The 22,198-nt window shown below is 42.1% G+C and overlaps 3 protein-coding genes across 3 annotated transcripts in view; 1 reads left to right on the top strand and 2 right to left on the bottom strand.

The window, feature by feature from the left end:
* Nucleotides 1-4,176, top strand: part of lnx2a (ligand of numb-protein X 2a) — an 18,069-nt gene extending 13,893 nt beyond the window's left edge. Inside the window, exons 10-12 of the mRNA XM_048267076.1 lie at nucleotides 998-1,226; nucleotides 2,986-3,144; nucleotides 3,631-4,176. Coding sequence (XP_048123033.1) covers nucleotides 998-1,226; nucleotides 2,986-3,144; nucleotides 3,631-3,766 — 524 coding nt within the window. The 3' untranslated portion in view covers nucleotides 3,767-4,176. The remainder of the gene's footprint in view (nucleotides 1-997; nucleotides 1,227-2,985; nucleotides 3,145-3,630) is intronic.
* A 467-nt stretch (nucleotides 4,177-4,643) lies between these two features.
* On the bottom strand, nucleotides 4,644-7,548 carry gtf3ab (general transcription factor IIIA, b). Its single transcript, XM_048266612.1, has 9 exons — nucleotides 7,306-7,548; nucleotides 6,851-6,945; nucleotides 6,663-6,759; nucleotides 6,447-6,535; nucleotides 6,267-6,340; nucleotides 6,055-6,135; nucleotides 5,498-5,730; nucleotides 5,088-5,141; nucleotides 4,644-4,952 (listed from the first exon to the last, which is right to left on the bottom strand). The coding sequence occupies exons 1-9, from the start codon at nucleotides 7,420-7,422 to the stop codon at nucleotides 4,764-4,766; spliced, it is 1,029 nt and encodes a 342-aa protein (XP_048122569.1). The 5' UTR covers nucleotides 7,423-7,548; the 3' UTR covers nucleotides 4,644-4,763.
* Nucleotides 7,549-18,377: 10,829 nt separating this feature from the next.
* On the bottom strand, nucleotides 18,378-21,718 carry rpl21 (ribosomal protein L21). The gene is made up of 6 exons (XM_048266046.1): nucleotides 21,668-21,718; nucleotides 20,909-20,987; nucleotides 20,704-20,765; nucleotides 20,333-20,445; nucleotides 18,957-19,107; nucleotides 18,378-18,504 (listed from the first exon to the last, which is right to left on the bottom strand). Exons 2-6 carry the CDS (start codon nucleotides 20,973-20,975, stop codon nucleotides 18,415-18,417), a joined length of 483 nt encoding a protein of 160 aa, XP_048122003.1. The 5' UTR covers nucleotides 20,976-20,987; nucleotides 21,668-21,718; the 3' UTR covers nucleotides 18,378-18,414.
* Nucleotides 21,719-22,198: the final 480 nt, after the last annotated feature.

Below are 22,198 nucleotides of genomic sequence, written 5' to 3'. Positions count from 1 at the left end.
GTCGGCCTCTATATGCGGAGCGTTCGTGTCGGCCTCTATATGCGGAGCGTTCGTGTGGGCCTCTATATGCGGAGCGTTTGTGTGGGCCTCTATATGCGGAGCGTTCGTATGGGCCTCTATATGCAGGCGTTAGGCCCCGGGGTCTCTATATGCGGGCGTTAAAGGTGGGGTCTCTATATGCGGAGCGTTTGTGTCGGTCTCTATATGCAGAGCGTTTGTGTCGGCCTCTATATGCAGAGCGTTCGTGTGGGCCTCTATATGCGGAGCGTTCGTGTGGGCCTCTATATGCAGAGCGTTCGTGTGGGCCTCTATATGCGGGGCGTTTGTGTCGGCCTCTATATGCGGGGCGTTTGTGTCGGCCTCTATATGCATAGCTCTACCTCTGGCCCGGCATTTCCAGCACTCTGCTCTGCGCTTCCGTTAGACGCCCCAGCTCTCCCAGCACAGCTCATACCACAAAACTGTTCCATATTTAACTGTGTTTATCCTTATCTCTCTCTCTCTCTTTCTATCTCTCTTCCTTTTATTCTACTTCACTCGGTCAGTTTTATTGCTGCACCTTCTCCCTGTTGTGCTCCCTAGTGCTCCACCTCTCTTTGTGATCCTTCTCTCTCTCTCCCCCTTTCTCTCTCCCCCTTTCTCTCTCTCTCTCTCTCTCTCTCTCTCTCTTTTCTCCTTGACCTGAATTCAGTGAGTGTCTCTGCTCTGCATCACAGGTCAGTGTGTCCTGGTGGCGTTTACTGCTGCCTGCTGCCCAGCTCTGGGTGGCCTGACTGTGTGTGTGTGTGTGTGTGTGTGTAATTCTGCACTTGTGTGAATTTATGTGCCTCTATGTGTAACCTGTGTGTGTGTGTATATGTGTGTGTGTGTGTGTGAGAGAGAGAGAGAAAGAGAAAGACAGAGAGTTGGACTGTGTGTGTTTGTGTGAGTTTCTGTTCCTGCATGTTTAACCACTGTCTGTGTGTGTGCTGTGTGTGTGTGTGTGTGTGTTTTGCAGGTGATGTTCTCCTGAGCATTAATGGGCAGGACCTGACGTACTTGAGCCACAGTGAGGCGGTGGGCACGCTGAAGGCCAGCGCCGCGTCCTGCTCCGTCCAGCTGAGGACCCTAGAGGTGGACATGACGGAGGAGCTGTGTGGTGATGAGGACTTCCTGGCCCCGCACGACAATAATGAGTATGATGCCAGCTGGTCGCCATCTTGGGTCATGTGGCTAGGGCTGCCCAGGTGAGGTCACATGCCCTGTGTGTGTGTATGTGTGTGTGTGTGTGTTGCCTTAGTTAGTGGTTTCGCCTCCTCGGGTGAATTGGGCAGAGTTGCAATGTGTGTAGGTGGGGGAATGTTACTTTACTGGGTCAGGTGGCTTGGCCTCCTCAGCTGAGATGTATAATCAAAAAGGGCAATGCAAATGTTTTATTTTTGGATTGTGCCCCTCAGAGTCTGTGTGTGTGTGTGTGTATGTGTGCGTGTGTGTGTGTGTGTGTCTGTGTGTGTGTGTGTGTGCGTGTGTGTGTGTGTTTTCTCTCCTGTGTTGAAATGCTTTGTCTCCCCAGGTGCTCTGGGTAATCTAAAATGGGAACATGCTTTATTTTAAGTTATTTTGTGTGTGTGTGTGTGTGTGTATGTTGCCCTCTCGGGCCGTGTTGGTAAGACTCCCCAGGTGAATTGTGCAGTGTAGATTGTTCTATTTTCTATTTTTGGATTGTGTCACATGGGTGTTTGTGTATGTGCCCAGTTTGTGCCATCCCAACAGTTCTTTTGCAGCTATGTAGTCTGTTGGCACTCTTAACTGGGTCCACATATTTTATTTTTGGACTGTGTGTGTGAATCTGTGTGTGTGTGTGTGTGTGTGTGTGTGTGTGTGTGTGAAACAAACACACACTGTTTTGATGGGAACTTGGCCCTATTGAGTTGAGAAACATTTATTTTTGGGCTGTGTCGGTGTTTCTCACTATCGTTTTGTGCGTGCGTATATGCATGTGTGCATTTGTGTGTGAGTGTGAAAGAGATATTGTGTGTGTGTGTGTGTGTGTGTGTGTGTGTGAGAGAGAGAGAGAGAGAGAGGGATAGAGTAGTGAGTGTGTGTATGTGTGGTTGTTTGTGGTGTGCTTGTGACTAACTTGTTTGTGCGAGTGTGTAAGTGTCAGTGGTGCGTGTGTTTCTTGAGAGCACCCATGCCAGGGGATTAGGCCCTGTGCACGAGTGGTTCTGCACTGCAGCATGATGTAAACATCAGCAGCTGTGGATTACCAAGAGAAAGACATGTGGCGACGTCGGCCTCCCTCCCCAATTCAGCCGAACCACCCGCACCCTCCCACCACTGCCCGCTACTGGGCACAGAGAGGGCATTCTTAAACCCGCTGCCCCCTGTATGCCCTTCCTCTGTCTTCCTCACTTCTTCCAGCGTCTTTAAAACTCGCTACTGTCTTGCCAGTGTTGTCAGACTCGGTCAAGCAGTGGCTAACTAGCTATTGTGTTTTTGGAGCCTCACTTGTAAAGCAAGCTCTCAATAAAAACCAAGCTGATTGGTGTGGTATCCTTTCCAGGCCCCAGTGCTGAGGCACACATACCGATGCCGCTTTTGGATTAAAAGCTTGTGTTAAATGTAACTGTGAGTGTAAGTGTTGCTGAAAAGCTAGCAAACAAATACGAATACGAAAAACTTTAAATTATCCACAGATGTGAAGATTTCTCTTCGGTTTCACCAAGAATACACAAAGAATACTCGTTTTAAAGAGCGTGTCAGGGAAGGGAGATGTTAGGTTGGTGTCATGGAGGAGTCATTGTCACCAGTGGTGGAACTAACCTGTTGCCATGCACTACCCGCACGACTGTCGTTACATAGAGCAGAGCAGGTGAAACAGTCACATTACTGGCTTAACTTGCAGAGATGTGTAAAACACCAAGTGTCCAGGAAGACAGTTTGTGTGAACACATTTGTCCAAGGCCGTCATGTTTATGCCGATCTCTGTTTGTCCCCTCCCAGCTACCTGTACAGTAGCCATGAGATTGTCCTGCGGCGCAACCATCCAGGAAGCTGGGGCTTCAGCATTGTCGGGGGCTACGAGGAAAACCATAACAACCAAGCGTTCTTCATCAAGACCATTGTCCTAGGAACACCAGCGTACTACGATGGTCGCCTCAAGTGAGTGAGCCCAGTTTGGCCCACAGCCCATTTGGGCCAGGGGGGTCACGTCAGGTCCACTGGAGTGAAATATCAACTATTGCATGCACCCACCCACTCAACTTCTTCAAATATTTTTTTTTACATTCAAATAACATTAAAAATATGCTCATATGCAGTATGTATATATAAGCAAGTATATACAAGCAATATAAACTATGTTTAGTATACATAGTATGAATAGTGTATATAAACTATAACCAACCCTTCAGGTTTTGATCCATTTCATCAGGTATATTCATCCCCTGTGTTGTACATAGCAACTAAAATTTGTGTTAAATAGAATTCTTATTTAGACCTATTACACAGCTTGATAGTTTTTAGATGCACTGTACAAAAGGGTGTTTATTATCATCAGTGGTATGAGTCATAACAGTGGTAGTAGAAGTGGTTGCATGAGCTGAATTAGTAATGTGATAATGAGTGTGTTCTGTGTTTTACCCCTAGGTGCGGAGACATGATTATAGCTGTGAACGGCCTCTCGACAGCGGGCATGACTCACTCTGCACTGGTGCCCATGCTGAAGGAACAGCGGAGTCGGGTGGCACTGACCGTGGTGTCCTGGCCGGGCAGCCTCGCATAGCGCCCTCTCCTGACCAAGCATCAGACTACGCCCAGACATTTGTGTTTTTAGATCAGAAAACAACAAAAACACTCCTCAGTGTTTTTTTTCTACTCTCCGCTGTGTTGAAAACTAAACGAGTCTCGGAGCTTGATTTTTTTGCACCACTCAATGCTGAAGAAAAGACAAATAAATAACTAAAACGAACAAACATACCAGGCCTTAGTAAACCTGCCACGCCCGCAAGGCTCGACCCCCAGGAGCGCAGCCTTAAGGTCTCTCCATCACCGTGATCAGCGGTCCTATGTAGAGCTGGGGGGGGTTTTATATTTGTATGTGTGTAAGTATGTGTGTGTGTGTGTGTGTGTGTGTGTGTTAAGCTATTTGTTAAATAAATCTTTCCCAGAGTGGACATCTGGGTGTGTTATTAATTATTTGTGCATGGATTCATGTGTGAGAGAGAGAGCGAGAGAGCGAGCAAGAGCGAGAGAGCGAGCGAGCGAGTATCATGGGTAAAGTTTAAGAAATTGACTTGGTAATTACATCATAAGACTGTCTCATTTACATGCTTTGTTATCAGACCCAATTACATTCCCAGTTCTCATAAGGATTCCTTTTCATATGAACCCATCTTCGTCCAAATGAGTTTCTCATCACGATTGTAGATTACAGCCACCACTCGAGACCTCTGCCACAAAGAACTTTAACTCTGTTGTTTAATGAGAGTACCGACTTATGTAAATATTGCACACAATCCTTAACCAGAGGGCCCGACGACACAGATTAGGTTTTATGTGTTAGGATTAACACATGCCAGTTAAGGCAGGATGGGCCGGGTTCACCTAAAAGGTCACACAGCTTCCAGAAGCTGCACACAATGACTTGACACGGAAGCTGCTGCAGTGAATGATTTATTAGTGAGAAGTTGAAAATAAAGAGGGGTTGAAAATAAAGAGGGATTGAAACTAAACAAAAAAGGTAAGGATGGATGAAGGTCAGGCCTCTGAGTGGCACCCCTTTAACACTTGGGCCTGGGTTTGGGCTTGCCTGCATGTTTAGCTTTGGCCTTGTCTGTAGGCTTGGCCTTGGCCTCGTCTGTAGGTTTGGGCTTGGCCAGGGTCAAGCTCTGTAGACTGGCAGCAATTTTGGAAGCATCAGGGACCGCAGCAGAATTAGCTGCCTTGTTAGCTTTAGGAGCGCCATTCTTCTGTAGAGGAGAAAAATACACACAATATTCTTTCAGATAACATAAAAATACCATCGTTTTAATATGAAAACTTAAATAAAGCAAGACATTGCGTTTCATTTTGCTGACACACACAAACATAACTCAACAGGTCACCTTCATTTTCTTTTTCTCTGGGTCGTGAACCACTCCATGACGCCTCAGGCTTTCCTGTGTGAATGAAGATTGAAGAAGTGTGAAGAATGAATAAGGGAGGGAAATCACAGGTGGGATCACAAGCACTGCCCTTTTTAGCCATGGCTCCTAGAAACCAAGCACAGCTTTAAAAGACCAGACAGCAGTTCTGCTGCCATATTGGATGTCCATCTGTTCAACACCCCAGGTGGAGGTAAACCATCTGTGGAACATGCCACAAATAACACAGCAAGACAGAGGGCGATGGAGCGCAAAAAAGACTGAAATAGAGATCATTTAAAACCAAAAAATTACATGTATAAACCAGTGATGTGTATAAGAAAAACTAACAGCTCAAAGGGGAGGAAAAAAAAAAAGGAAATGGGTCAAACCTTCATGGCGAAGGCCTTATTGCAGCCTGAATGGGGGCATTTGAAAGGCGTTTTGCCTTCGTGGACGGAAAGAACATGGCTCTTCAGGTTGAACTCTGTGGTGTAGCTCTTCTGGCACCCCTGCTCAATGCAACAGAACACTCGCTGCTCCCCCAGGTGGACCCTCTGTCGGTGTATCTGCAGGAAGCAGGTCTCACGGAACACCTTCTTACAACTGTCACAGTGCAGAACGGCTACACCAAGACACAAAAACAGAGCTTAACTAGACAGGAGTTCTAAAGGGGAGCGACACATGCTTACTGCCACATTTAACATCATGGATTCATATCAGAGGCAGGCATATAATAAAATAAACAAATATAAATAAAACAATAAAAACAGCATTAATTTAAAGTACATTTTGATAGGAGTCCAGTCTCCAAAGTCATTAAACAGCCACTAAATGATAGTGAGGACCCTTTTTAACATCCATTTAGTCAACAAACAAAAAGGCCAAAAGAGACCCTCAGGAAAGCCAGAACTCCTTCCTCCTCAAAGCAAACTAGTCAGAGGCTTACGTCTGTGCTGCTTCCGGTGCTTCTGGTACTCAGACCAGGTGTTGCCCTTGAAGGAGCAGCCGCTCTCAGCACAAGGGTAACCTGCAGGACAGGTAAAGAGAGCCACACAGTCACTGAAAACTGTAAAGCGTTGTTAAGTAGATCAGAGCCACACATTTACAGTGAAGACTAAAGGGTCAAGGCACCATTAAGATCAGAGTAGGTCATCTTACCATCATGGACCTTGCCATGTTTCTGCAGTGGCTTAATGCCTATAAACCTCTGGTTGCATCCTTGGAAATTGCACCTATGAAGTTAACATAAAATACAGCAAAACTAAGACATACACATGGGTCCAGAAATACAACAAATGAACATGACTGCTGTGGTGAAAACCAACACATGCTACTCACTCAAAAGGAAAGATGTTCGTGTGCTCATACTGGTGGGTCTTCAGATGGGTTCTCTTACGGAATTCTTTGCCACATCCATCAATTTCACACTGGAAGTAAATAAAAAAATGTTTTAAAAAAATTCAATAAAGGCATTTGCAGGGTTGGCATGTCACTAATAGTCACGAACATTGGATGTTCCAGCTCAAGATTGTTAAGGACTTATTTTGTACAAACCACATATTGGTTGTCTTTCTGCAGGTGAACACGGACAACGTGGTTTTTCATGCTGCCATTGGAGGCAAAAGTTTGAGGACATCCTTCCACTGAGCACCTGTGTTGGGAAAAGGCCAAGTGGTACAAATATGAGTGATAACAGCAAGTCAGGTAAATTTCCAGGACTGAATCCAGGCCATGTGGCTCACCGGTAGGGCTTCTCTCCACTATGAGTCAGGTGGTGCCTGGTGAGTTGGTAACGGGTGCAAAAGCTCTTGTCACAGCTCACACACGCAAATGGCCTCTGTTCATATAAAACAGGTGACAATTAGATCAAAGTCCTTAGAGTCAGGGCAGTAGGATAAATACTCACCTAAAAATGGTAGACCTTAGGCCTACATAATATCCTAAACAAGAATTTTAGTTGTTTGGGAACATACATTGAAGTTATTTATCTAGTCTTCTACTTACAAACAAAAACATCTTTAAAACAATGTTATTTAAGCAATGTTATTTAATGCATCACATTTTATCATCTCAAACATCCAGGGGGAAAGGCTGAACAAGGCAGAACAGCATTAAGTTAATCATTAGACTTCTGTGGCACAGCGTTTAAACGAATATATTTTTTCAGAAACTTTTAAAGAAATAGTCAATCACTCACCAGTCCCGTGTGTTTGCACAGATGGGCCTCCAACTTCCAAGACTTTGAAAAAGATGCTTTGCAATTGAAAAAGGAGCAAACAAAGTTTTTGTCGAGGTTTCGAAATCTTTCACCCATGTTTCAGTTTGTTGCCCCCCAAGACTGTTTTGATTAGTTGTTTGATCGCGTGTTTGGTTGTTTTCACAGAACTACCGGTAGGACTTGACCCACAGACATGAAGTGACTTTGTCCAATTATATCCGGAGTGGAAGAAACTACTGTGTGATGCCAGCGGGGAGACGATGTGTCAAGTTATAGCCTACAATTTAATGAAACACATTATGTGGTCATAGCAATAGCGTTGCGTAAGCCCATGATATCTCCAACATATTTACGGCGTCTAAAAAAAAAAACAGTCTATGATATCATTCTTTACACTGTGGATCTAAAATAATTTCAATCAAGAGTTGGCAGGTTCCCAGAATTGGCGAGACATGACGCAGTAGCCTATCTTTCATAAATTAGGCCTAAATGTGAACATGTTATTTTAAAAAGTATTTTCTTGACAATGGATTTGTTTTCTATTAGATTAGCTTAGGTTAAACAATTGTGTTTTTGTTAAAGACTGCATTTTAATGACCGCATCATCCTAAGTAACCTAATTGATTCGACTGACATGACATCATTCATATTACATTCAGTGTATAAGTATATATACTTTTTTGATCCCGTGAGGGAAATTTGGTCTCTGCATTTAACCCAATCGGTGAATTAGTGAAACACACATAGCACACAGTGAACACACAGTGAGGTGAAGCACACACTAATTTCGGCGCAGTGAGCTGCCTGCTTCAACGGCGGCGCTCGGGGAGCAGTGAGGGGTTAGGTGCTTTGCTCAAGGGCACTTCAGCCGCGGCCCACTGGTCGGGGCTCGAACCGGCAACCCTCCGGTTACAAGTCCAGAGTGCTGACCAGTGGGCCACGGCTGCCCAGTGTATCGGTTAATAATGATCACATGAACAGATATTACATTTTTAGAGACAGCCCACTGTTTTCCTAATGCATTGATTCGGATTATGTATGCATAGACTTCAATTAGTCCAAAATGCAGCTTCTTACTGGAACAAAGAAACATAGTCAAGTCAAGTCAAGTCAAGTTTATTTATATAGCACATTTCATACACAGAGGTCATTCAATGTGCTTTACATAAACAAAACCAAACGATAATAACAAATAAAAGCATAGAAAGGCAATATAGTCAAAGAATAGTTAAAAGGTAAAGATCATAATAAAAAGAAAACATAAAACACAAGGTAAAATCATTTAAAAATAAAGAATAATTAGTAAGCAAAAACAAAGGCAAAAGTAGTAAAAAAAAGTAATACAAAGTAGAATAATTATCGAGGCAGATTCAGAATTTGTAACTCGGCACAGTTAGCAGAAAGCGTCTGAGAACAGTTTGGTCTTAAGTCTAGATTTAAAACTGGCTACAGTTGGGGCCTTTTTAATGTCATCCGAAAGTTGGTTCCACAGCTGAGCCGCATAGCAGCTAAAAGCTGCTTCACCATGTTAAGTCCTGTGCTGGCCCAACTCTACTGGTTACCTGTCAAATATAGATTTTATTTCAAAGTTTTACTTTTTTGTTTTCAAAGCCCTAAATGGAATGGCACCACAGTATATCTGTGACCTTTTAAGTCCCTCCTGTCCTTCTAGGCCACTGAGGTCTTCCTCACAACATCTTCTCTCAGTCCCAAATGCAACCCTAAAAACTAAAGGTGATAGGGCTTTTTCCTTTGTTGCCCCTAGACTCTGGAATAATCACCCTATAAAAATTAAGTCCTGTCCCACCATCAGTAAATCAAATTTAAAGACCCATCTATTTTCTTTGGCCTTTAATGTCCATTCATTTCTCCCCTTATTTGTTTATTTATCTTATTTCTATTTCTTTTCAGCATTATATTAACTAGCATCTTTAACTTTACTGTACATCTTTCTCTAGTAGTAGTAGTTTCAGTAACCATATGTTATTTTATCTACAATCATAATCTGTTTATTATTATTATTTTGTATTTTCATTTATTTATTTTATTTTTTTTGTAATTTATATATGTTTTTAGTACTGTATTTATTTTATTTCTGTGAGCACCTTGGGTCAATTACATTGTGTTTCAGTGTCCTATATAAATAAGTGTGACTTGACATATATTGTTATTTCATTCCAAGCAAGAGGCTCTACTAACCTCCTGAGTCACAGTTACCTTGGCAGAACAATATTTTAGTGTCACAGTGATTTCCATAATTGAAAAGCTCTTTCTCAGAAATCTTCCATCTCTTTGGTGCCAGCATCTCCTCTTCCTGGCTGAGGGCATTGGTAATTTTTTTGATGGTTATGACTGAGATGAAGGTCCTTGAGTCTGTCTGACAGTGATTGATGCCAGTATATTAAGCTGTCACCAGAGCAGCGTCAAGCAGGAGCCTATAAGGGACATTTCTGTGTGTCTGTTTGTGTGTGCGTGCATGTGTGTGAGGCGGGAGACTATCTGTCTCCATTCATCATATGTCCACGTGGAATTTACTGCCCTAATCTGAGCTTATCAACCCCACGAGCATGGGGCACTGATAGCCTATGATTTACGGCTAAGCAGAAAACACTGCACTTGTTTCCATATCCTGTCCCAAGGTGATCCGGTTAACTCCACACACACACACACACTAACATTGCTCAATATACAAACATGCCTTCTGGGCTTTACTGTGATTAGTCACTAATCACTTAGGCACCACATCTATCAGGAAACAACACTTAGCCTGATGTGTAAAACCTACAGAAGGTGAAATATGACACAAGAGGTCATTATAGCGGACTGACCATAATAAAGAGCAGATAGCTGCTGTCCTTAGACCACTCTGCGGTTTCATACGGTCTGCCGTAAGGTTCTCTCTCCTGAGTCCCAAGCTCTGGGCTGCCTACAGGGAGGAGAGACAAGACAAGGGCCCAACAACATACCAACTATGAAAGCTACTTAAAGGTGTAGGGCTTGATCCTGGCAAAAGATATTTCAGTGGATATGACTTTAGCGTAATACTCTACAATTTGTTTGTTTTTTTGTTACCTTTAACACACTTTTTTCTGTGCCACTGAAAATGTCTTAGGGACGCATGTTTGTTTATACAGGTGAAAGGATCTATACTGCTTAATCCAGGCCACTTCGTTTGACATTGACCGAGTAGGAGTGTACAGGGAAGAACAGGTGTCATTGCCAGTGCACACACAGAACAGACAGCTGGACAAAAAATATGTTGCGTTAGAATCGGGGACTATGTCTTTAAGGTTTAAAAAGTGTCTGAGGGATATGATGAGCTTTCGTCAGGTGGCCTTAAAGATTGGAAGCCTCACCCATGTCCTTGTTTATACAGTCATCCCTTCACCTATCGGACTATCAGTCCCGCAGCTTCCCCATCCGGTCTCCCAATGTCCCGGCCCTTCCTTTGCGAGGGACCCGATCAATATGGCTGTCTCTATATCTGCATCGGCCAGGGCCTGCGCTGATAACAGCCAACAAGACGAGAAAGCAAACATGGGCAATCGCGCGGCGATACCGCAAGCGCTCTGTGTTTGTGGTGGGACTGAGCGCAGGGGCCGATCTTCACTGCGGACACCCCTCTCCCCATCACACCACTCCCAGGCCTCTTCTCACCTTCTTCCCTTATCAGGTCACGGAGAGAGTGAGGGAGTCTGGCCCAAGGCATGGAGGATTGGGAGTAATGTGTGTGTTTGTGTGTGGGGTCCTGAGACCATATTGTCCTGTGTTTCACCTGACACCTCCACCTGGGGGTTGCCTGTGAGTGTGTGTGTGTGTGAGGGGAATGTTAATATGTAACGAGAGCAGGTCGATATGTCCACCATGCGAGCCGTCGGCCTCAATCTGTGTGTGTCACACCAGTATGATTGAGCGGCTCGTGCTGGTGCACGGCTTTTCCTCCGTCAGAGCCATCCTCTATCCCCCTCTCTCTGTTTACTCTTCCTTTATTGAATCAGTAACTCCGATGAGTCAGTTCTTCACAGCTCCCAGGTACCAGACGAGGGCCCAATCTTTGGTTTGAGAACACAAACACACTCTGTCTGTCACTACACACACACAATGGCACTTGCCTGAAAACACACACACACACACACTCTGTCCATCACTCACAATCTAATGCTTTCTCACACACTTAAAGACAACAGTGCTTACCTTTCACATACAGTCTCTCTCACACATACACACACAAAACAATCAGTCCACCCACGCCAGGCCAAAAGGGATAAATGTCACCTTTAAATTGGTGACTAGGGTGGGGACAGAGCAGGCTTTCTACAGTTCCACTTCTGATTCAGCACAAAATCTCACGGTGGCCATTTAGAGGTTATACTACCACCTGTACCCCCCAACCCCACTCTCACACACACCAACACATCACCCTGGCCTGAGTTTAACATTAGCCCTTCTCTGCCGTATCCATGGCGATTGATAAACAGGGCCGCTCGGTGTCACTTGTTGATTGATTGCATTGATTTCTGACCTTTGTGACGCCTAATCACATTTATCCGGGCTGTTAAGCTCTCCAAACAGGAGGACGCTGGCAGAATGTGCTGCTGCTCTCTGCTCCCAGGGGACAAAGTGTATGAGCCCTCTGCATTTTGGGTGACCAACTCCCTCCCCGACGTGAAGCAATATGGTAACCCCGAAAGCTCACCCCGTGCACCGCCCTGACCGGAAGACCTTCAACACTACATTTCTCACCTTCAAATTTCCAAACTTGCAGGGCCAGGAAGTTGTGTTTTGGAAAAAAGGTAACAGTATCTCTATGTGTGGAAAAAATAACTGATTGAGATGGTCTGAGAAATCTTGGCTTTTTTAAACAAGAATCATGAGCCTTGTTTATTTCTCATAAATAATTGAATCACTAATGAGTATGATTCCAAAATAAACAAACCCTTGTCTCATTTGCTCTGCTCACACACGTTTTCTTGTATTCAGCTCATTAGACTGATCCTCGCTGGCTAACAGCTGCTGCTGCTTCTATCTCAACAAACGGCCCCTAATAGAAGCAAATATTGGTTAAAGTACTGGGGTGGGATGTGGAAGAGCAGATTTGTCAGATATGCACTCAGCCATTCACGCCGTTGCTCATTACTTGACTAAACAGAACAAGTTAAGATAGGGTGGAAAGGTCCCTAGAATAAACTATACGTGTACATTTCAGTCCATTCAGTGTAGGTGGCATGCCAATCATTATGAGATAATAACTAAAAGTATAACACGACTGTGTTTGCACAACTCTTACTATTTCAGCTGAACAGAAAGTGAGTCATATAATTCTTAAAAGACAAGCCCACTGATAACTGTACACACATTACCAAGGGTTTAATAGGCCTAAGGTTATACTTCTACACAGAACAATTCATATTTTCCTCTTGATTCTATACAATGACAAACTCTCCATGCCTTGCATAGATTACACCAGCGCTAGTTCGGTAAACTCAAAGCAGGGCTGTAGGTAATGGCTTGTAAAGAGTTGTGGTCGTAGAGAGTGTATGACTGCCCCCTGCTGCTGATACTGGTGTACTGTTATATGAGCATTAAGACTGGTGTTTCCCAGACTTAATTACTCAGATTCTTGTGTAAACCCTTTCAGATGACGCTGCTGTAATTCATATCATGATGCTGTTCATTGAAGAACAAAAAACATTTTTATATATTATGCCATTGCTGTAAATCTTTACTTCATAGACTTCATCTAAGTCTTAATCTTGGCAAAGATAATGAAATATAGTCAGGTAGAACCCCAGGATAGGTGTGACATAAGGTACTAATGCAATTTTTTGGCATAAATTGATAGTTTAGGGGATGTAGACTCAGAATCTGACGGGTGCAGAGCATTTTTTTAAATTACATAATTTGACACGCCCCCTTTTTTTGACCATAAAAAAATAACTAGATGCACATTACTGTATAAACCCATCATGTATGGTATCAAATGAAAGCTCTTCTCAAACAGAAATCAATGATGCCAATACAAAAACATGCTAAAAATGAATTCAAGTCCCTCCAGAGAACATAACTGTAAAGCCTGGTAAGGTCACACCGCTGAAATGGTAGGCTGAGCAACAACCACAAGAGACATATGAATTGTATCAACCCTCAACAATTAATCAAATAGACAAAGTTATAAGGAACAAAGTAGAACTTTCTCACAGATTCTGAAAACAACTATATACAGAACATGTTGCCAGGCTGGCCTTGTACACATCACAAGCATCGAATGTCTCCTCCAAAAAACATTCATTCAATCAGACATTTCTCCCTCGCTGTCATCAGTATCCTCCACTGAAAGTGTAGCCATCTTCAATTTTTTATTTGCACACTGTTCACCACCTTTGCAATGGCAGTAGGTGGTGCATGGTAGTCCATCTGACTGACAGCAGCAAGAGGCCCTGGAGCATGCTGGCACTGCCTTGCATCCACAAGCAACAAGCTGTAGACCTGTTTTGGGTGCAATGTCAGTGTTGCCATGAACAGGCACAGGAATTCCATCCTCTATTTTCCGAACAAACAGGGATACATCATCAGTACACACTGGAGGTGTGCAGCTCTCTACAGAAGGACTTGAAGCTGTGCACGCTTGATGTGTTCCGCTGCATATTCTCTTGTTGGAGGAAGACTCTTTATTTTAGCAGAGTCTCTTTTTTCTTGGTGAATAGCATGTATCTAGTTACTGAGGCTTTCAACAGTCTTTCCATAGTAGAGGCAAGAAAGGAAATCCATTCCTGCCTTCATGCTCATCAGCTTCTACAGTACATATGTACAATTCTTCAAATCAAGATTCCTCTTGAGCATCAAATTGATTGCTAAGGTTTTCCCTTTGCCATATGGATATGACACACTGTCACAACCAAAGAATGCATGAACAGCCAACAAATCATAACATTTGTCTAATTTTGCAGCCATAGCATTAATGTCAATTACTTTGGGCATCCATGGCCTACTGGTTAGGGAATCGGACTTGTGACTAAAGGGTGGCCAGTTCGATCCCCCACTGGTAGGAAAAATGTGAGTGGGGTACCCACATCCGGATGAGGTGCCCTTAAGCCCTGCTCCCCGGGGCGCCGGATCAAGGGCTGCCCACTGCTCCGGGTGTGTATGTATACTCCTAGTATGCTCACTGCTCTAGGGTGTGTGTGTGTTTGAATGGGTGTACAGTACACTGTTTGTGTGGGTGTGTTGTACACTACCCCCGAATGGGTAAAATGCAGAGCACAAATTCCTTGTATCGGTGGGGTCAGCCCTATGTTCCCACAATTTTAGGGTTAGGGGACATAGGGCTGTGGGAACATAGGCATGTTCCCGTACTGGTATATGTAAGTATACTTAGGCAGCCGTGGCCTACTGGTTAGGACTTCGGGCTGCCGGTTCGATCCCCGACCTGTAGGAGAAATGTGGGAAATGGTTGAAGAGCCCTTGACCAAGGCACCTGACCCCTCACTGCTCCCCGAGCGCCACTGTAGCAAGTCAACTCACTGCTCCGCGTTAGTGTGTGCTTCACCTCATGTGTGCTTGTTGTGTGCTTAATCTCACTGTGTATTCACTAATTCACGGGTGGGATAAATGCAGAGACCAAATTCCTTGTATATGCAAGTATACTTGGGCTATAAACCTGATTTATATTTGTTGTTGCAATTCCAAATGATTCGTGACATTCCTTCCAATACTGGAAGAAATCATTTTCTTGATTCTGTCCTCTCCTCCTGTAATCAACTTTGTCGTTTTCTCTGTAATTAAGGGGGCAAATTCAAGGACTATAGTTAATGTGCTGACTAACTGGCAAGTACCTCATAACTCAGACTAGTTTGTATCAATCCTGGACTGTGGTGTCTGTTTTTACAGCATTAAAAAAAATGTTGAAAAAATGCTGAAAAATATTGTTGTCTGTAATTCTGGGGGGAAATCCAAGGACAGTTATAATTAATGTGCTAACTACCTGGGAAGTACCTCACATCATTGCTGTCTGAAATTCAGCGACTGATTCAAGGAAAATTAAAGCTAACGTGCTAGCTAACCCACAAGTTGGTGAACTAGGGTACGTCAGACTTGCTATAATTCATATTAAAATAAATTACTATTGAATGATTGTATTTCTGTATGTATTAAGCTACATGGCAGTTCCATAATTTATTTAATTTAATACCAAACATGACATGATTTAGCGGTATAAAATATTATGCAGCAAAAAGGAACCTAATTTGACCTTAAAGGTCACTTTGCAAAAGGTATTTTGTTCTCTGGACCTAAACTATTTTTTTGTACTTTATTATGGTCAAAGCTGATTTCTGTATGAAAAGAGCTTTAATTTGATACCATACATGATGGGTTTATATGTTAAGGTCTATTTAGATGATTTTCTATGATCAAAAAAGGGGTGTGGCAGGTGATGCCATTTTAAAGAAAATGCTCAAGGGTGCCGGAGCGGCACTCGTCAGATTCTGAAAGGACACCCCCTTACCTATCAATTTATGCAAAAAAATTGCATTAGTACCTTATGTCACACTTATGCCCAAATTCCACAAAGTTCTACCTGACTAATAGCCTAGTGGGCAACAATGGCTGGTTGCCTACATTTCACTAGCCTGGCAATACCAGTCGCACTACTTCGACTTAAAATTTGTTGCACCAGCAGGAGCGTCGGACTGGGGGTAAACCCAGTACTAATTACTAGGGTTCCAAGGGGAGAAAGGACCCTTGAAAAGTCTGGAATGTATTTTATTATATTTATTATGAGGGCCCATCAGGACTGCCTATGCAGTTTCTTGGTGTTTTATGCCCCCAATGTTGTCTTCAAGGCAGCGCTGCCTGGAAGGCACTAGGGTTAGCCATGGGTTAAGGTTAGGGTTAGGATTAGGTGCCTTTAAGTCAGCGGTGGCAGTGCTGCATGGAAGACGCCGTTGGGGGTGTAAAACACCATCGAGCGCCTATGCATAGGGCCCAGGATCTTGTGCTACGCCCCTGTGCACCACTATTCTGTGTTGCTCCTTACTGATACATCTGGTGTCAATGTCTGATTCTAGTTGTTTAGCCTACACTTTATCAAATGACATTCTACTAAGGCTTTAAAGTGTATATGTCAGGTTAAAAAACATTTTTGACAAATGAAGGGATATAAAGCAAGATAGTAATGATTTTTCTTGAAAAATCAACTTTGAATACAATAGAACAATATTTACAGTTATTTTTATAACTGAATTTATGAACATTCCAGACACACTGATGACCTGATAAGAGGGAGTCCAGCAAAGTTGAGCATAGGGGAGAATGGGTTTTAACTGCATTTTCTTTTACTTTGATAAGGCCAAAAATGTCCTCTATGACATATCAGTGGCTACAAAATTTAGGTGAATCATGGCCATCAGTGAGAAATTGATTAGGGGTGTGAGTAGGATCGGATCACTAGTATGCATCATGGCTTCAAAATGGCAGTTGTGTCATTTTCCATCACACAGGCTTTCATATACAACAAGTTAAGTAGAATCAGTAAGCAAATTAATAGTCTGTCTATAGCCAACATTAGTTGATAAGCAGATGGATATATAAAGAGCAAATGTGTGGTAGCCCATATACACTGATGGTTATAGTCAGGTCTCTAAAGCAGGAAGCACGCCCATTTTTGACTGAACACAGACTAATGAGTTGCTTACCGATTCTACTTAGTTTAGGCTATATAATGGCCTATCTGTGATGGCAAGTGACAACATTTTCAAGCATTGCTGCTTACCCATATCCTCTTCATCGCATTTTAAGATAAATAATGCTTGCCAGTAAAGAAAAAAAATGTATCAGGATATTTTTATGTCAGGCAGGTAGTAGACTCTAGCATGACATACTGGAATGAAGTCATGTTTTTGGTCATCAGTGTAAAAAAAACTTACTGCAGGTAGTAGACTCTAGCATGACATACTGGAATGAAGTCATGTTTTTGGTCATCAGTGTAAAAAAAAACCCTACTGTATGATCCCTTATCCCATGTTTTAATTGACCAACTTTGCTGGACTCCCTCTTATGAAGTCATCATTGTGTCTGGAATGTTCATAAATTTAGTTATAAAAATAGTTGTACTATTGTTCTATAGTATTTAAAGTAGATTTAAGAAAAATCACTACTAACTATTTTGCTTCATGTCCCTTCATTTGTCAAAAATGTTTAACATGACATACACTTTAAGATTCTATAATTTCTGATCAAAAACACCCCCTGCTGTACTGTTAGTTTGCAAGGCTTCTGTATGCATTTTAAGATATGCATACTTAAAAAAAAAAAAAACAGCTTGCTTAAAATGTTTAAAATATCCATGTTAAGTTTTGCTTAGTGGCTTGACTGCAGTAAAGACCTGAACAGGTCCATGTAAGATTGCTACATGGCAGTCATGGCAACAGAATAGAATCAGATGTGCAGGGGGCATCATACAATATCACGTTTAAATAAATAAAACAAACCTCAACCTAAAGCCACCTACTATTCACTTAGAATGCACTTCCATCTCAAGGCCACTGAGAACTCTCAACAAGGTTCCAAGTGGTCACACAGAAGACTCCTGGGTACAGGGGTGCTGCTAGAAAATTTGGGCCCTATGACTGACAATAATTCAATATATATATATATATATATATATCTCTATATCCATCTCTCAATATATTGTATTATATGGGGCTCCTTTGTCAGTGCTGGGCCCTTAGAATAGTCCCAACTCTCCCACCCCGCCAGGGCGTGTGCGCATGTGTGCTTTGTGCTACTGGTCTCTCAGTTCGCCGGTGAAATAAATGTGCGAATGTGAACTCACTTCACTCAAGTGATCGTAGGAGACGAATCATCATCGAGAACCAGTTAAGCACTACAAGGCTAGAGCTGAAATTAGCTCAATCGTCCTTATACCTTTAGTTTCTCAAGTCCAAACCAAGTAATTTATAATTAAGAAAAGGCAAGAAAATATCCACCAGATTTCGGTCATCAGGTGGACAGGCAAGTTAGCCATGCACTAAAATGAATGGACCCAAGTCATGTTTGTGGGTATAAACAGATTTATTGTGGTCAGCACACTTAAGCCATAAACTCATAGGGGATGGGTTCCAGGAGCTGGGGCTCGTTGTTCTTGGTGCTGATGAAATGAGCGGGGCGAGGAGCAGCAGGCTGCAACACAGACACAAGGGTCAACTTAACATTCTCCAAGTAAACTGTCAAAGTTGTATGGCATAACTAGACAATTTTTGGAAGGACCAAAACACAAACCACCAGGGACTGGGTAAATAACTTGATGTACAGAAAGGCTTCACAGTTCATCATACTCGCCCAACAAACATTGCAAACATGGAATTTCTGATCCACACAAGCACAATATCTTGGACTGTCTAAAGTGGGGACAGACAACTGTGGAATTACTCTACGATTCTGTTATTTGAGTGTTAATGAATTAACACTCAAATAACAAAATTCAGATGTAGTTCATAGCACTTCAAAAACATGAGGATGGATGACCTAATCAAACATTCCCCAAAACGTGCCCCAAAATTCTAATGCATGGCATTTCTGACTGGCCACAAAGGCCCCTGGATGTGGTGGGTAGTTGTTTATGTTACCAGTACCTGGCGCTTGAGCTCAACCCATGTGCCCTTCTGCTTGGCCTCGATCTTCAGCTTCTCGTTCTCCTTGACGCGCTGCAGGAAACTGTCCCTGCTCTTTGAGTGCTTAATGTGCTCAATACGCACATTGATTCTCTTGGCCAGGATCTTGCCCCTTAGAAGCAACAGTCACAAGGAAAAACAATCACACAAAGTGCCAAGTCCATAGAAGAGGGCTATTAAAACCAGACAAAATAAATGTACCCCATATAAAAACCCAGCTCAAACACTTGGTGGTCTGACAGGGATTTCAAAGGATAAATAATCTTCCCCATATGAATGACCACATAGGACATCACACAGCCCTTATGGCAAAGTGAAGATGGGGATTTTTCCACTCTAATTTAACTTTAAAGCCAACAAAAAAAAAAAAAGAGAAAGAAAGAAAGCAGTCAACCCAAATAGTATCTGACACTACATATGCCTTATGATTAGGGGTGTGTACGGATACTCTAATAACCGGTTTAACACTTGAGACTATACCACAAACACCAATATTCCTATTCAGTCATTGTATAATGTACAGAATCATGGCAGAAACTGTGCTAACAGTAGGACAGAAGTTATGCTACCATGGTAGTTCTGTTACCACACTTAAATTAGAATGTTGTAATCGGAAACATTTTGTGTTTTCTTGGTTTTGTTTTAAGTAACATTTGATTGTGTAGCATACTAAGTGCAGAGAAATAAAATGGAAACTTCAGAATTTAGTGAAATGTAGGACGCTCTTTGCGTTGCTAGTGACATACCAGAAAAGACCAGAAACCATCCACTAATAGGCTCTTGATAGTGCACCCTCAAAGTAGCAGTGTTGGTAACGTAAATAACACTCGGTTATTTGACTAATTTAATTTATTCATATGCAGCCCCATAACTCTGATCAGACATTCCAGAAAAGATACTTGACTGAATCACCTGCTGTCTAGTAATTCAGCAGAATATGTTCAGATAATTCAATTAAATATGTTAAGACCGTTAATAGTGTTGTGAAACAGGTAACAACGTACATAAACCATATACCAGTATCTTGAGTTTGCCATGATTGGTGTGTCCATAAGTAAAATTGCTATGGTAACTGAAATTGTAGCCATTTAGACTCAAATTAACACAATGGCAAATAATCCAATGATCATTTCATCTAGTATGACGGGAAGAGAAAATTGCAACCTGCATCTGCAAGCACAGGAAATTCTTGAATTGTCATTTATTGGTGAAACCTTAAGATGACAAAAATACTGGAGGGACCAATTTATGTCATTAAATGGTCAGAATAGTCTCAACATGCACAAGCACAAAAACACTAATTTAAGTGTCCCCTACAGCTAAGCTGGTATACTTACTTGACCTGCTTGTTGACTATGATGCCCACAGCGTGCTGGGTAACATTGTATACACGGCCTGTTTTCCCGTGGTAACACTTATGAGGCATCCCCTTCTGAACGGTACCTGTGCCCTGAGAACAAAAATGAATACATATTAATTCTAATTAATGCATAAGTTTGATCTGCATCATTTATGGGTCATGATCCAAGAAACGTCATGTGTAAAGTGAATCACTGAAAAGCATTCATGTCTTGTACACACCATATGACTTGTGTACACACTCATATATGCATATTTCAGTACATCAATTTGTGGTGGCATAATACTAGATTTATATCAAATCAATGTGAATGAATCACAAACCTCACACACTATTAAGCACACTTACCTTGATATCAACGATATCTCCTTTTTTGTAGATACGCATGTATACGGACAGAGGAACTGCGCCTACAAATGAAAAGACAACACTTAGCCCAACCTTTCATTTACGTCTTTGACAAGCCTAGGGTCAACATACCAGCATCAGTTCAAAATCCACAGTCAACATAAGCATAATTCTGAAATCAAAATGTGTTCTTGCAGTTCCTTACCATGCTTGCGGAAGGGACGGGCGAACATGTACCTGGTCCCCCTCCTCTTGCCTCTTGTGTTCGTCATGATGCCTGATTACTGAGGGGAGAGTTCACAATTAGGTGGTGTTAGTCATTTCAGTAGTTTTTTTTGTTTAGCCTAACTGCTGACGTTACCCATGCTATTCAAATGCAAGTCTATAATGGACAAAAAAATGTCACTCGTCGTCAACTCACTGCCTGAAGATAGTTCTCAAATTTGACGTTCCCAAAACCTTATGATGCATACTAAATACAACATGCAACCTAAACTTAATCGGTCATCACAGTATGTCAAACCGTAATATGAGACATCATTTTAACGCTAGCCTAGCTCCCTAGCTAATCAACACTTACATTTAATTTAAGCATCAGATGATTTCTGTACAGTTTATCAACAACTGTATGAACTGCACTGATAACTTGCCCGACCTCTTATTTAATCAATATATAATGGGCATATACTGAACACCAGTTAAACAGAAAAATATCGTACGGTTAGAAAGTTACATGGGGTTTGCTAACGTTAACATTCGTGGCTGCTTGGCCCACATGGATGGACAGCCACGCCACTGTTCCAAACGCCAATCGCACAATTATATCTACTCCACAATATCGCTAATTACACATTTTCGTAAGGATATACATGAAACGTCCAAACATGTACACTTGAGCGGTCCCCTGCATCGTATAATACCTATTTAACACGTTTTATTGGACAAAATACGGAGATCATCTTACCCCCGGGTGCTCGCAAGATGGCGGGTACGGCGGAAAGAGAATGATGGGGTCCTGACACAGAATGTTGTAAACTTGATATTAGGACTACCATTACAGTGCCTGACCAAAAATTATAAAACACCTAACAGGTCCTTATTAAAGATCCCTAACTATCAAATGTAATGCTAGTAATTAGATTATTTGCAACAGTATGTGAAGACAGTAAAACACAGTTACAAGTTAAGTGAATCACACTAAATGCATTTTTTCCTTAATCATCATTTTATCACCTGTTAATATATATTTTTGTCTGCCAGCATATAACTTTGAATTAGGCTATATCATAAAGCAAAGAATGATGATTGAAGGAAGCATACATATGTAGTAGAATTGATACATACATGGAAATCGTGTAAAACTAACATTACATTATACTAAATTTAAAATGAGGGCAAATATAGATCTGTGTTTAAGTGAAATAAAGACTACCATAAGCATTCCTTAAGAAGAGTTCACTGCTGAAAAAAAAAAAACTACCGCAGTGTAGTTGCC

This window comes from Alosa alosa, chromosome 16 (assembly GCF_017589495.1).
Source record: "Alosa alosa isolate M-15738 ecotype Scorff River chromosome 16, AALO_Geno_1.1, whole genome shotgun sequence".
Lineage (NCBI taxonomy): Eukaryota > Metazoa > Chordata > Actinopteri > Clupeiformes > Clupeidae > Alosa > Alosa alosa.
This window is presented reverse-complemented; position numbering and strand designations above follow the sequence as displayed.

Bases quoted from the DNA above. Each gene is read 5' to 3' on its own strand.
- gtf3ab (XM_048266612.1), bottom strand. From the start codon at position 7,422: ATGGGTGAAAGATTTCGAAACCTCGACAAAAACTTTGTTTGCTCCTTT. The intron at 6,341-6,446 runs GTGAGTAGCATG...TTAACTTCATAG, and splicing joins ACGAACATCTTTCCTTTTGA to GTGCAATTTCCAAGGATGCA. The intron at 5,142-5,497 runs GTTTGACCCATT...TCATTCACACAG, and splicing joins ATAAGGCCTTCGCCATGAAG to GAAAGCCTGAGGCGTCATGG.
- rpl21 (XM_048266046.1), bottom strand. From the start codon at position 20,975: ATGACGAACACAAGAGGCAAGAGGAGGGGGACCAGGTACATGTTCGCC. The intron at 20,446-20,703 runs GTAAGTGTGCTT...TTTTGTTCTCAG, and splicing joins GAGATATCGTTGATATCAAG to GGCACAGGTACCGTTCAGAA. The intron at 19,108-20,332 runs GTAAGTATACCA...GTTGCTTCTAAG, and splicing joins ATAGTCAACAAGCAGGTCAA to GGGCAAGATCCTGGCCAAGA.